This window comes from Phallusia mammillata, chromosome 4 (genome assembly GCF_965637545.1).
Source record: "Phallusia mammillata chromosome 4, kaPhaMamm4.hap1.1, whole genome shotgun sequence".
Classification (NCBI taxonomy): Eukaryota; Metazoa; Chordata; class Ascidiacea; order Phlebobranchia; family Ascidiidae; genus Phallusia; species Phallusia mammillata.
Genome location: NC_137255.1, coordinates 7,249,327 through 7,265,336, shown reverse-complemented (window position 1 = coordinate 7,265,336; position 16,010 = coordinate 7,249,327). Strand labels below are relative to the sequence as shown.

The 16,010-nt window shown below is 35.7% G+C and overlaps 1 protein-coding gene and 1 pseudogene across 1 annotated transcript; one reads left to right on the top strand and one right to left on the bottom strand.

The window, feature by feature from the left end:
* Positions 1–1,946: 1,946 nt before the first annotated feature.
* Positions 1,947–15,576, bottom strand: LOC145222687 (transmembrane protease serine 9-like). The gene is made up of 23 exons (XM_080088868.1): positions 15,558–15,576; positions 15,098–15,228; positions 14,600–14,689; positions 14,245–14,377; positions 13,772–13,882; positions 13,617–13,648; positions 13,103–13,248; positions 12,232–12,383; positions 11,935–12,080; positions 11,349–11,496; positions 11,015–11,053; positions 10,730–10,848; positions 10,573–10,662; positions 9,861–9,993; positions 9,377–9,487; positions 9,248–9,309; positions 8,334–8,500; positions 5,429–5,539; positions 4,969–5,114; positions 4,602–4,753; positions 3,853–3,997; positions 3,404–3,483; positions 1,947–2,135 (listed from the first exon to the last, which is right to left on the bottom strand). Exons 1-23 carry the CDS (start codon positions 15,574–15,576, stop codon positions 1,947–1,949), a joined length of 2,652 nt encoding a protein of 883 aa, XP_079944994.1.
* Positions 5,890–7,379, top strand: LOC145223862 (uncharacterized; annotated as a pseudogene).
* Positions 15,577–16,010: the final 434 nt, after the last annotated feature.

The window sequence follows — 16,010 nt, the reverse complement described above, 5'->3', positions numbered from 1 at the left end:
AATGTGAAACCCCTTGATGTTTCTCTAACTTAACGTGTGGTGAGAATGTTATCACTGAAATGAACTGTTTTCTTCACAAATAAAATCATCATACTTTAGAGTCGCGCTAAACAACTCTAGAATATCGTAATTGCCAAATAATTATGTTACAATTTCATTTGTTTCCACTAATATTGCAAAATTTAACTAATTTCTCGGTGGAACCCAAACTAACTTGTATTTCCGTTTTTAAACGCAGCATGAAAACAAAATTTCGTTTTGCAAACGTTATTCGAAACGAAATTTAATTTTGAAATCTTAACTTGAAAAAGTAACTTTTTATTTAATAAAAATGATTTACGATCGTATAATTAGAGCCCAGTCAGTACAAACAATAATGCAACACTCCACAGTCCTCTAGCGTCACCATGCGCAAATCAAAAAAATTCGAAACAAAATTCCGAAACAAAAATTTTGTTTTCAATTTTTTTTTCGTTTTGGACCGTGCTATAGGGTCGAACCAACAATAATTCAAACTTAATTCGGCTCAGTATCAATTTTCCCAATTGTAAAAATATTAAATCATATATTTTTGATTAGTTACTACTGGTATTCAGAAGAATAAGAATATTCTGTAAATATTCAAGAAATATATGATATTGTGGTGTCGGAAACTAATCCTATAAAAGTAATAAACTGTAAAAACAATAATTACATTAGTGTTTTATTTATTTTTAGCATGGGCTTTATCGTGTTACAATGGGTTAGACAATTTGTGTTTTCTATGGACTTTGATGAACGTTATATGTAGCTGTTCGGCTACGCTTGTGCGTCGCCACGTAAATATATAAAAATGGCAGTCATTTTATTGCTGAGAGTGCTTGCTGAAAGATTTGAGTTTTTTTGTAAATGTATTGTTGCAAGTTAAACTATGGACAAAACTTTGTTTAAACTGTCAAAGTGTTTCATAAACTTATGCTCCAAAATGTCCGTCTTTCTTGGAAAAAACTTTTTTATTATTTTACCACCATTAATTTTTTTCAATATGAACATCACTTTACAAATAGCTGAAACACTTTTGTTATTTAAGGAATCTCCCGCAGACAATCAAAAATAAAAATAAAAATTGTTGCTTCGGATCAGTTGAATATTTAGATTTAGACTGTTTCACAAAAACAGGGAAAAGGCATAAATTTCTTCTTTAAATCAAAAGAAACGTATGTTATTTTTCGCCTTGAATAAACAGGCATCATCAGTTTCTGAAAAACCAAACATGTAGTAGCCTAAACTGTTTAAATAAAGTTGTAAAAAGTAAAATACGAAACAAATCTTTAAAAAAACTAAAACTAAAATAAACACCTGGCAAGCACAGGGGCAAAAAACGACTAGAGACAACAAGCGGCACGAGACAAAGACGTAACTGATGAGGCATGATAAAACGTGGAGGGAAGTGATCAACCCAAAGGCGTGGAAAAACAAAACTAAAATAAGAGGCGTGGAACAAACAATCAGCAATTACCTTACTACGCCATATATCCTCATAAATTTCCAAAAGATTTGTCTTGTTTTAGTTTTTTTACGCCTTTGGGTTTATCACTTCCCTCCGCGTTTTATCATTGCTTATCAATTACGTTACGTCTCATTTTTCTCGTTTCGCTTGTTGTCAGTCGCTAGTCGCTTTTTGTGCTGTGCAGGTCCAAAAGACTTTATCATTCACTTTTTTTCTTTTTTATCCACTTTTTACAATTTATTTTGACAGTTTTGGCTACTACATGTTTGTTTTTACAGAAACTGATGACCCCTGTTTATTCAAGTCGAAATGTATATTTCTGTTGATTTAAAGAAAGGATTGATGCTTTGTTCATGTTTTTGTGAAACAGACTAAACATTCACTTTTTAAATGTTTCAACATTTTTTTCTGGAGTTACTTCGACAGGGTCAACAGGCACCATTACTCCAGTTTCAGGTCAAGCAACGGCTACTCCCTCCACCATACTTCCGACAAATACTTCAACTTTAACAAGTTCTAATGTCCAATTATCTACCGAGCCTCCCACTGCAAACGTTCCAAGCAGTACGTCGTCGCCAAGTACTTCTATGTCTACCACTGATGGGTCAAGTGCTGGTAAAACGACTTCAGGATCCCCATGCATTGGCTGCAGTTATTTTCAGATAATTTCTAATATTTTGATTGCTTTATATTTCGGCTTTAATCATGCGTAAAGCTGTGTTAGTTTACAGCAAATAAACAAATAGGCAGATTTTTATCTTTAACCGTGTTGATGGGTTAATTTTTTCTGAAATATCTCCTGATATTTACCATTGTGTATTTGTTTGTGTTGCAAATCTCAGTTAAAAAAATGTATTCAAATTATACTGTACTTGTGAGCATTTTCATTTAGCGATTTCATGTTTGTTTGTATTATATTCATGCACACGCATATTTCCTCGCCATTTAATGAAAGTGTTTAGTTTGGCGCTTGATTTTTGCCCCAAAGGCAGTTATATAAAGCACTTCTTTCTGTTGCAAATTTCAGGTTCAAAATTTTACTTAAAATCATACTTTAGCGATTTGTTCAGTGTGTAATATTCTTCAATGTAATAAAACTTATTTAATGGAAAGAGACAACCAAGGGAATTTTTTTAAAAACAAAAATTAGTTTTTTAAACGGGTTGACACTTTTCCGAACTGACACTATCCACATATTTATTTTATTAAGAGCTCTTGAACAGTCTATTTCGTTTTTAGGAGAAACAGTTGCTTAAAAAGTACCTACTCTCGTAAAAATTGGATTATCTTGGCCGAAAAATTGGTGAAATGTGACATGATCAAAACTATAATAAAAAATAAAAAATGCCAAGAATATTTTCTATATTAATATGTTGCTGGAAAACAAAAGAAGACAGTATGTTACAGAGAGTAAAAACAAGTTTTATTTCAGTGAAAAAACTATATATTGTAATAACTAATAAGCACCAATAAACAACTGATAAACAATTGGTAAATTTTAGGGAAACAAATCATAGTTTAAATTTACTCTTTTACTTTAAAAAAAAACTTCTACGCACATTAAATACTATACTTTGTACATAATATGACATACATTAGCGTTGATAACCCTGGCCTCATTTTACACCATTTTCATGTAAATCAATTGATATAAGTTGTCGGCCAGGTTAAAAAGCCACAAACTAAGTGCATCTTAAGAATAGACTTATTAAAAAGACGCAAATCGAAAAACGATTAAAACCGAAATCAATCTAATCATACTTTAGGCTTACGCTTGTAAAGCGTGGTATCTATGCATATTTTAACTATTGTAGTGCAATAATCACTTAAATTAAATGACTCTTTCATAAACGGCAAGAACCAAGACACATGAAATAAAAAGTCTTTCTGTGCACGTTAAAATCTTTGGATCACCAGAACCAAGGTCAAGAATAGAGAACACATCATAGCGTAATATCCAGACCTCTGTCGACCACTGCTGGATTCAATTGTTTCTAAAAACAAAAACAATATCTTATTAAAAAATAATTAACCTTTTTTATAATACCTTGTTTGGACATGTTTTTTTTTCAAAAAAAATCTCTCTTTATTACGTTCGACAACATTGAAATTCTTTCTACATTATTCTTTCTGCCTTTCAAGTTTGAATTTTATACTTTTTGTGTAGGACTATTAAATTATTGTAAAAATGGTTTCATATTACAAAAAAGTTTAGACGAACAATACCCATTACATTTTTAGAAAAATTTAATAGAAACTGATTTTACCAAATCTTTTGTTTACATTCGCTTGCAGAACTGTCTGAACCTACAAAATCATGCCTGCAAGATGTCATGAACTTTACATCAAAAGTACAGTCTCACCATCTATCCAGGATTTATAGGAGGATACTCTTGTGTAGACACCAGGAAAAGAGGAATCGGCGCACCCTGAACCGAATGAGGTGATTCCCACCACATACCATGAAGTCTCGTCGGCTAAAGATACGAGTGGACCACCAGAGTCTCCCTGTGATGCACCAAGAAAACATTATTGTTGAACGTGCCAAAACTGTGATATAATAACATAAAACTTCCTATTTTTTATGTTTTTATGTTTTATGTTTAAACTGCGATATAATAACACAAAACTTCCTATTTTTTATGTCTGGCAATTATGCATGTTGAGTGTTGAATAAAAAGCTCAAGCAGTGGATGTAACTGGAACGCTTTTGTAAGGCAACAAGTTAGACAACGCCTTTGTAACTTCACGCTTCATAATGCGGTGTAGCTGCAGCGCGCTTAGTCATGATCCACCAATTACACCCTCCAATATTGTACGACCTATGGCGGTTTAGGCCTTGAGGGTCACCCAGAAATTTCCAGCTTTGGGATTGTTCAGTGTAGTTGTGTCGCTATGTGTTGTTTTACCAAGCGAAATGAATTCACCTATATTTTGAAGTCCATCAAATGAAACGTATTGCTCTTAAAGTTCAGGTATTCTAAAAACAAATTAGTTCGATCTATGCGTTTTATCTTGTGAAGATATGAACTTTATCGCGGCGTTTTTTGGTACTTGCATGTCCTTACTTCGACATTTGTTAAGTGGAAGTAAGTATAATGATTTCGTATACCTGGCAAGTGTCCACGCCCCCGTTCACTGTATCCCCAGCACACACTTGGGAGGAGGTTATGTCAAACGAAGTGTAAGCTGTGTTGCAGGTAGATACATCAACGATCGGAAGGCGTACTTGATAAAGTGAAGATGGTGCATCTCCACCTGAATCTGCAGAGAACATTGGTACATTTTAAACAACTAAATAACGTGGACGTTAAAAACATATATCAAACGTATTTCAAAAAATGTGATCGGATTTTGTTTTGTTTTTTATTGCAACTAAGTTTACATAGGCTATGTGTTTTTACTATAAACTCATATTTTACGATTGCTTAGTTGAAAAGTTTAAGTATTAAATCTAGGAGTATATGGCATGGACTTACGCAAAGTACCCCATCCTGTCGCTATCGCCATATTTGCAGAATCTACCACATGATTTGGGGTAGGAATACAGACAGGGCGAACAAAGTCGTCATATACAATGGAAGTTTGTAATCTGAGTAGCGCGATGTCAAAACCAGTAGTTGTCCTGCATCGAAAAATGGTCACCAAGTTTAGTTCTAAACCTATAGTCTCTATCGCACTATTATCCAGAAAAATATCGAGTAACACCAAAATACGATCTTTATATTCCAGCACACAATAATGAGGTTAACGCTTTTAGCAACTTTTTGAAATTTTATACCTATTTTTATCAGCTTTGCGGGTGTTATAAATCGAATTTCAAAATATAACCGCTAAAAATGAACTAAAAAAAATTTAAAGATATTCTTTAGTTTAAACATTTGCGTTTGGTTTAGGCCTTGGTCTGTAACCTTTCGTAATATTATCCAGTGAACTTACCCCACGTATGATGGGTGTAAACAGACAAAAGAAACATCGGATGATTGCCTGGCAGAGCCGACAAGAGTGTGTTTGCCCACTTCCACTTTTATGTCGACGGTGGTACTGAAGCTTTAAAGATTTTTCATAGTTAGTAGGCATACAATTCTTCATATTTTTTTTTCGTTTTACATTGCAATTGTTACGTTTTTATTATGTCACCTATTTATGACGTCATAACATATTTCTATGTCGTGTTCGCTGTAACGAATTGTAGAGGGGACGTGGCCCCACGCGGCTAAGAAGCCGGAAGTTGGAGTTGGAGTTGGTGTTGAGCGGTGGTTGTGTCGAGACTGTATATCTGCGCTGCTTGCCTTTTTATCGTTTTACTCTTTTATTACAAGTTAATTTGGCTACTGACAGCCCCTTATTGCAACAGAACCGAAAAAAGGCGTAACAGAAAATTTGCTGTTGTCAGAAAGATGAATTTCTTTTCACATCCTCCCAAGTTCGATACAGGAAGTGATATTAGAACTTTTATAAACAACTTCGAATCTTTTTGTGAAAGCGTTGAGGTAAACGAAGCTGCAAAACGACGTGTATTTTTGTTGGCACTACCATTTGCTCTCAGGTTTGACATTCTAGAAACTGAAAATGAAAACCTGTATGTTGTGGCTTATGAGGAGTTAAAGAAACGAGCCACTGTCGTTGCCGCATGCAATTATACGAAGATTAGGGCAAGGCTAAGGCTGGCGAGACGCACACAAACAGTGGATGAAACCAACCGAGATTTTGTGTCGGCTCTTGTGGCGCTTGGAAACCAAGCATTTCCAGAGGACAACAAACTAAGGAATGCAATGCTGTACACTTCTTTGCTTACTGGCCGTAGGGCGAGAAAATTGCTCGAAGGAAGAACCAAGCTTCAGAGAAGCGTTGCGTCGAGTAATCAACGCGGACGATTTTATTGTGAACAGCGAAAAGACGCGGGACTTCGATGTTGCCCAGCTGAAGCCTGAAGTTGACCCAGTCACCGATCAGTTAAAACACTTGGCTGAGGCAATCAAACAACTGCGATTTGAAATAAACGATATGCGAAATGAGAGTCGGTGCTATAACTCTCTCTCTCGTCGGTGCTATAACTGTAATGGCGAGGGTCATTTTGTGAGAAATTGCAGTCAAAGAAGACCACGTATACAGGATTGGAACTTGCAAAGAAGTGCCCAACAAACGATACCGTTCCCTTATCACTGTCAGGAGCCCGAGGTAAAGCGTCAAGATACACTAACGCATAGGATTAACAGCAACGGGAAAGAGGAGTGCATACTAGGCATGGATTTTCTACAGAACCAAAATTGTGTGGTAAACTACAAGTTGATGACGCTGTCCGGAAATGAACCAATTGTTATTCGTCTAAAAGCCGAACTATCAGTTCCGTGCCCGCTACACTCTGACGTTACGCTTCCCGAATCAACGCAAGTGATCGAGAAGAGCATGAAAGCGTGTTTTGACGATATTGCAGCAGCCGAGTATGTGACAGACACAAGAGTTGAAAACAAACCGTGTTTGGGAAATAATGAACAACAAAAGCGGCTTAGCGAACTTTGGGTTCCCCAGAAGGCATTGCATCAGAAGCAAGAAAGCGACGCACTCGAAAAAGTAATTGAAAAAGGTACAGGACAATCGACTCCTATTTTACAACACCCTGGGCGTTACAGGGCACGGCAGACATATAAATAACGACCGAGTCGTCAGACACGACAGCTACGATTTTACCCAGCCCCCGATTAGATACGCAGCCAAAGAACAAATGATTCGTGTATTGATTTGAGCGCCGTACATGTGTGCTGCTATACTTGACACATACGATGCTCAATGTTTTGTTGTGTGTTATTGCTTAGTATTAGCGGGAACGTTGTATTTTCACTTGTTCTGTCCAATCTTGTATTTGTTACAGATTACATTCTGATGTGTTTCCAATAATATGTTTCACTTCATGAAAAAAGTTGTTTTGTTTTGTTGCACATTTGTTTTGTTTCTCTCACGCTTGTTTTGTTTCAATTCGTTATTTAATATAAAATTAGTACATATTGTTTCTTGTTTATTGCCTTACACTCTTTCTTTGTTTGTTTACTATGCACTTAAGTTGCTTTCACTATTTTTCACTTTATGTTTACACCTGTATCAAACGTTTATGTCAGTTCATTCGGACACAAAATTTCTTGTTATCAGTGTCATGGGTTTATCTTCATGCATTATACTGTTTGTTGCTTAGCGTTGTACCAGGGGGCACAACAACATGTAGCGGGGGAAGTGTGTTACGTTTTTATTTTGTCACCTATTTATGACGTCATAACATATTTCTATGTCGTGTTCGCTGTAACGAATTGTAGAGGGGACGTGACCCCACGCGGCTGATAAGCCGGAAGTTGGAGTTGGAGTTGGTGTTGAGCGGTGGTTGTGTCGAGACTGTATATCTGCGCTGCTTGCCCTTTTATCGTTTTACTCTTTTATTACAAGTTAATTTGGGTACTGACAGCCCGTTATTGCAGCAGAACCGAAAAAAGGCGTAACCCAATTAGAAAACGCAAGCTTTTATAATTGAGTGAGAACAAATATGTTTTACTAGTTTGCAATCGTTTTGACAATGTCGGAAGCGTTTGCGCACGCATTTTTTGCTACACATAAGCCCTCATTTAGGTTTTTGTTGTATTTGGGATCGTTGTAAAACCTTAACATCGAAGTAGTTTATAAGTCACCAGCCGATGTTTTCCGAAAACAAGTTTTGAAATTTATAAAAAATAATTTCACCCTTATATGTCTGCGCAGTAAAATGTCTTGGATTTTGCTGCCAATTTCGAATTCGATTTTAACCACGGTTGATGAAGCTGCGAAGTAAAATGTGTTGTGTTTACTGCCAATTACTCACAAGGAAGTGGTAGTTCGGTCTTCGGCACAATGGGCAGCAGTTAAAACCCAATCTCTAAATATGAGAGAACCTCCACAAAAAGGCTCTGTTCCACTGAGCGATAGAAGTGCCGCTTGCCATGGCCAGGACCCCTGTACTGCCTCGTTGCCACCAACGATTCTGTGATTCTGTCGCGAAAATGCAGATAAAATAAAAATCACACAAAACAAAACTTTATCAAAAACGATTTGTGGTGCAAAGTGCATTAACGCCTAGATAGTAGGAGAAAAAATACTTTGACATTCATGGCCATTACCCCACTTCAACTATGTTGCCACCAACAATTCTGTTGCTGTCGCAAATATGAAGAAAAGAGGGAAGATTGCCCATTCGGTAAAGCAAATATAAATCACAAAAAACAAAAGTGTATCAAAAACGACTTGTAGAGCAAAGAACACAAGTGATAAGAGAAGAGGCCTCTTGACGTACTGGGTGTTTCGGTGAGGTATTTGTAACTAAAATTACTATATATATTTTTTCCAACTTAGTTACTTGCTCTTTAACCGACCTTGTACCTATCTACATTTTCCAAAGTTTTAAAATTTTTTTTTTTGGTTTATAGTTTTACTAATTAAGTTTCAATACCAGTTGCCAGCAGACAAGTGCAGTTACTCGCATTTTCGAACATTTATGTCTTGAAATGTGATAGCTAGTACAAAAGGCGAGACCAAAACGATGATATCAACAGACATTGTTTTTTATAGACAATAATTAATTATACTATAATAAAGAATTGGAAACAACTCACAAAAATTTTACGTATCACACACGTTGATTGAAACAAATGTGAATGCTACCGCCTAGGTGATGTCGTAAATACGTTCCAATTTTAAAAAGAATAAAACATTTGGAATTTTAAAAGAAAATAAATTTACCCATGTAAAGCCTGGAGCGGTCAAAACTTTTCCACATTCATCGTCATTTGCTGGAGTTTGGACTGCAAGACAGAGCAAAAAAATAAAAGTTGTAACACGAATCGTAAACGGAAATAATGTAAAACCTACCACAGGTTATTTCGTCGCTATCGTCCGTACAATGCCGTATGCCATCGCAACGATTGGTGGCAGAGATACATTCTCCACTCCAGCATGCAAATTGAGACGAATCACAACGATCTGCAAGCACACACGCTTATTTAGCAACCACTAGTGTGTACAAGTGCGAAACACTAATTGTCGACAAATTTTTAAGGAAAGTACAACTTGCAAAATTAGAGAAAATTTCCTAGTGTTTGTCAACAATAAGATAACCAATGTGATTTTAGCGGTTTTGTACTACTTCTAAATGTGCGAAACAATCATTACATTTACTATTACTTATATTTTAACACAGCAATAAGACCGAATAACATTTACAAAAATGTTTTGCTGGTAGTCGACAACATTTTGAAACATAGTAAAAAGTAAGTTAGTAAAAGAAAAAAATAATTCTAAAATTCACATTCTGGTTATTTTTCTAACATTCAGCGTTATTAGCAGAAAATAATACCTATGGACTGCCAACGAATAAGAAATCCAGCTCCGCTTAATGTGTTGTCGGAGACAAATTCGATTCTAACCGAAGTTGATAAAGCCGCAAACTTTTTTGGCTCATTTGTTCCGCAAAAATCCACTCCTGTGTACTAAAAAAGAAGAACAACAGTTAAGACGCATGATTGCAAATGAGTAATTTGCCTAGATCAGTGGTTCTCAACCTTTCATGGGCCATGTCCCCCTAAAAGTAAGTTTTGGACCTCGTGGCCCTCTTCAAGTAACCCTACAGGACCTGTGGCCCCCTTAAAAAATGTAAATGGCAATCTCGTGTTGAAATTCGGTACTAATTTGGACTTTAAACAGGTCGAATAGAATAAACAAAACAAAAATCCGTAATCGCAAAAAACTCAAAATAGGCATGGGCCCTGGTTGAGAACCATTGGCCTAGATGATAATGCGTGACGTTAATAAAGTTTTAAATCAGGGCCATTGTCCCCCATAATAATGATGAGTTAACATAATATAGGAAATAGTGTTATATCAACACACAGATTTGCCAGTTTTAGTTGATTTCTAAACTCATTAAAATTCTTCTCAACAGATTCTTACTGATGTGCACCGACTGTAATTTTGTTTGCAAGTAAAGCATTAAATGGTGTCCATTATGTTTGCAGAAAAACTTATGATCATGAAAGTATGTGTAATTACTGGTTTTCCATAAAACTTACTTGCTCAGCTCCATCAAAGACTTTAAGTTTATCGAAAGTACAGGTGGCATGGTTTTCGATATCTAGTACCACAAATTCCACTTCTATAACCTGGCGAAAAAAAGGTTTGATATAACAATTTTTTTGTCGAAACCTTGTGCAACGTCTTTACACAAACCTTGTCGGCAGTGGTTTCAATCGTCCACACACATGAAAGGGATGGGGCATATAGTGATGGGTAACCGGGTGAAGTAACACTGCCGCTTGTCGCTGTCAAAACCACATTGCTGCCACATTCTGTAACACAAGAAAACGTATACACCCGCTCAAAACCAGCTGCATTTAAGCTGATAATTACAAACACCAGTTAAGGTTTTAGCTGCTATTTTAAAACGAAATTCTTTTAAAGACAGTTTGCACAAATGAACATATGTCGTTTATTGTAGGAACATTTAAGACTTACCATCATTTGAAACACTTGGATCTGTGGTTGTACCAGCATCTGCAAAAGGTTTTGTGAAGTTTTGACAAATGCCTGATTAAGTTCTTTTTTTGACACACTTTAAAAACTTTAACTGGATGGCTCACATAAATGTTTAGAAATGCCTGATTGGCGCTTCCTAATATACGCAAGGTGCTTTTAATTCTTTTGCAAAAAGAGAAGGAAATTAACACTCGATTGATTTCTTACATTAAATTATGACTATCATATTTCACGTCCTGGTGTGGGATAAGTGTAAAGTTTGTGTCCGGTAAAAAATGTTTATACAACGAAACTTATTGACTTCGTTGCGTACTTTGTGTGATCCATTCCGCAAACTTGGATACACGTGTGTAGACTCCAGGAAATTCAGGCTGTGCGCAACCAGTACCTCTAGATGTTACTCCGATTAGAAACCATTGGACTTCGTTGATGTAACAAACCAGCGGGCCACCAGAGTCTCCCTGTTATAAATAAGTAACTGTTTACATATTTTATGTGCATTTTTGAGTTGAATTTACCTAAAAAATAAATTTTAAAGTATGTAAGTTTGCCAAAAAAATATTGACATAAAAACCACAACAAGCTGATTGTTTCTTAAGTAGCTTTTCCCCACAAAAGTACAGCTGTATGTGTATTATTGCAAAATCGCTTTTCTATATTTGTGAGGTCTACGCGTTTCTCAGTACACCATCCATTTAAACAATACAATTTAAAACATAAAATCGATTAATAATTTCAGTATATTCAAAAAAAAACTATAGTTGCATTGCCTTACATCTGCTAACCTTTCTGGGAACAAGCGCAAAAAAATAAAACAGAAACTTGTGAGTTACAAATTTTCGCCCTTTTTTTCAACCTTAATTTTAATGTGTTAGTTTATAGGCGCTATTCATGATCACCTGACAAGAATCAACACCCCCGTTGGTAAAATCTCCAGCACACACGTGGGTGTCCAATATGTTGCCGTACGCGTTCGAGCACTGCGTTTGATCAACAATCGGTACCCGAACCTGTTGCAGCGTGGTTGCCAAACCGTAATCAGTTTCTGTAGAATGTATGACAAGTTACCAGTTTGGTTTTTGGTCCAACCATAAGCTTTATCTTTATCTCAAATTTAATTTTAAAACTGTTTGTTCAGTTTAATTTTGAATAATCTCTGGTGTTAAAGGATTACATTCCCGCTAAAAAAATCAAACCTAGATCTCCGAATCCGCTTGTTATGCAGGTTGTTCCTGCTGGTATTTGATAGGTGGCTGAGTCATCAGGTAAGCAGATGGGCCTCACCGAAGTTGAAAATGTAAGCGAGGTGGCAAGTTGCAAAAGTGAAATATCGTTTTGCGCCGTCGCACTGTTTGTATAGAAAGTATGAAAAGGCTATAAATTATTTTAATTTGTTAGAAAGAATCAGTATATTTTACCTTTTCAAGTCAAAAAATTACGGTTAAATACTGAAATCGTATATATTGAGTGCACGTGGTTCTGGATGACTTCTGTGCAAGCACTGCATTAACTAGATTAATATGAGAACTCACGTATTATAGCTTGGATGGTTTATGATTTGTGTTACACCCACACTCTGAAAACCAGATACCTGGTTAGCAGTAATAATGCCGGCCTTGACAGTGATCGATGATGCTCTGCAGAGTATTGGAAAGAAATATGAAATTAATTTACCTACTATGATCAATTTATCTACTAACTTATCTACCAAAACTATTTTTGACCATAGCAAGGAAAGCATGTAAGTTTCCGAGCGCATAAAACAACCAGGCCGTTGCAAAACTTTCTTTTGAAACCATTGTACTACAAACGTAGTATCACTTCTATGTGCAAATAAACATACTTTAAGTAAAAGTGTACAGTTTTAAACCATTTAATCTGAGATTACAATGGGGCTTTGTGTACAAAAAATGATTACTGAAGGTTTTTGCCACAAAATTGACATATTAATAGCCACGTATGAATAGTTTTATAATGGAATAATCTGAATTTAGACGGTTACATATGTAAGCAGATGATTAAAAAAGAGTGTTATATCTATGTGCAAAATCATTGACTGGTACTTACAAAGTATTATCTGTACAGTGAGCTGCTGTTACCACCCAGTTGCTGTTTATAATTGAACCTCCGCAAAGCGACGAACCGATGTCTAACCGAACTTGCCACGGCCAGGATCCGTCACTGGCGTCGTTACCACCAACAATGCGAAGATCCTAAGAAAATTGGTTTGGAAAATAGACAGATTCAATTTAGTTTCAAAATGTAAGTTACTTTTTTACAACATACATCAGGCAAAAAAAGCAAAAAAAGAGTGCAATAAAGTGCAAAAAATAACCAGCAGTTAAACCAATTGAAAGGCAAACATATCCCAAAAATATATGGCTAACAAAACTATACGTATCCGGCAACAACTTGAAATTAAACCAAAAATATTGGAGCCCATGGACGTTAAAATATTGTAAAGTCTATTACCATGCAGTAAAATATACTTGCCCAAAGAAATTCCGGAGCAGTGGCAACTTTACCGCATACTCCGTTAGAAGAAACAGTTTGTGCTAAACAAAAAAGTTTAAACTCTTACCTCATGTGTGTAACATGTTATCGGACAAGTAACTATATGACAATGTAAATCGAGAAATGCAATGCAACAAAAAGACTTGATTTAAATTTTGTGGTAGAATTTAGCTTACAAAAGACATAAATGTCATCAAGCTAATTATAAACGTATCGTCTTACAACATTCAATCTCGTCACTGTCGTCAGAACACTGTCTTGTGTTGTCACATTTTTGACTCAAAGGTATGCAGTCTCCATTCCAACATGTAAACGAATCTGAAGCACAGCCATCTAAACAGCGTACATGTTGAGTATTTCGGTTTGACAAAGGAGTATGCCGCTGTAGTTTTACTTCGATTTGCGACAACGTTAAATTTTTTGGGAAAAATCAGACTTTTCAGACAGGTCTCCACATATTTAATGTGTTTAAATATGTGATGGAAAAACATTTTGTCTGAAAATGGTTTATTTCAAGAAAATAAATTAGTTGGGTCGATAGGTTAACGGGACATTCCCCAAAGTGGAATTTTACTCAAACTTGTGTTGAACTTTAACCCTAATTATTTTGCTTTATGACCGAATTCTCCATGAGCACTACATGAAAAGTTTTGTCTGGACGTTAATTGCCTAAATACCAAATAATTTGAACTTGCCCGATGTTGTCCACGCAACACGAAAGCCAGTAGCCACAACAGTCAAATCTGTAGTGAATTCCAGTCTCACTGTCGGATTGTGGGCTACAAAATCTCTTGGTACCTCTGTCCCACAAAATGCCCTGCTGCTGTACTGTATTGAAACCAAATAAGACAAATTTACCAACACACATATTTAAAAGTGTAAATATTTATAACACTTGACTTAAAAAATTAAACCAATTGCCAGCAAAGTGGAATATACTTGACTTTACTTATTCGTGCTTCTTCAAAATACGAATCCCTGTAATTAACTCATGTTAAGGAAAAATAAAATGTGACATAATTCAACAAACACATTGGAACAAAATCATACCAGCACGTCTCCATCGTAGACTTTCAGGTTATCGTGTGAGCAGCTAACATGTGATTCCAAGTTCATGTTCGTAAAATCGATGTTGATCACCTTTCAAATTTTTTTTCAAGTAACAGTACAAAAATGATGTTTCAAAATTTCATCAAAATTAAGCATGCCCAAACTTTCATCAAAATTAAGCATGCCCCATCAAAAAATAAGCAACTCATGTAACACTTCCGTTAATGTCGAAAAAAAATTTCATCCCCACGCAGCAAATTTTCAGTTTTCAAGCATCAGCACACAAAGGACGATTATGATCCTGTCAAACCTTTACTTCTTGGACACAAATTTGTGCTGATTGTTTAAAACGTGCAACAATAATTATTTTTAAGTTTAGTTATATTTTTATTATTAAGTAAAATTTACTTAATTGTTTTATGATGCTTGAATTTTAACGTAGTATTCAAATAAAATGGTGGTCGGCTCATTATATTAAAACTTAAAAAAAGCTTTTACTTTTCCAGCTGCTGCAGAGATTGTGATGGAACAACTTAAATCGCCACCATAGTTACTGGGGTAGTTTGGTGAAGTTACAGATCCAGATGCGTCGTCAACGGCAGATGATGTACAAATGTCGTAAACCTGACCTAAAAACAAAGTTCAATTTTGGTATTTGCCCAAAGCCTGTCTAGCCATTTTCTCGTATTTTCATATTTGACATGTGCAACAAACACCGTATCAAGGCCGTTTATAAGATAAGTTTTTATAGTAAAAATAAAATAACTTTACCATTAATAGACGAAACTAGCAGTAACAACAGCAGCAACAGGGCTACCCCAAACCTTTTGTCTTTCATTTTAGCAGCCAATGAATTTTAGTGTAAATTCTGCTAGTAAATTCTGAAATGTAAACATGCATAAGTGTATAAAAATGACGAAAGGGCGAAGGTAAATGCAAAAGTGTATGTTACATGTACCAAAGGCAATTATTTCCATGACTAGTGCCTGTTTACACATACTCCTGTAGTACAAAACTACATCCACACCAAGTAAAAATGATAAAACAATTTGTATTAAAATGCAAATAACAACAAACAATCATTTATTACTGCAAAATGATCTACAACATGTTTTTAATTACATTGAGTCGTTATAATTGGATTTATTCCGAGCCTTTTCGTAGTTAAACTTCACCGGAGTATATTATGGTACTTTTAACCCGTGACACAAATTCAGTGAAGGCGGATGTAAGGCCATTTTTAAAACCGAGGTCGCAAAGTGTCTACACCATAAATTGCAGCGAAACCGAAGTTTTGCTGGTAAGTAAATACCCTATGTCAATATCCCATACGAAGTCAAACATCTCAATCTGCAGGATCATTTAATGACCCGACTGCTATAACTTGTAACCCGTTTACAACGACCGGGGC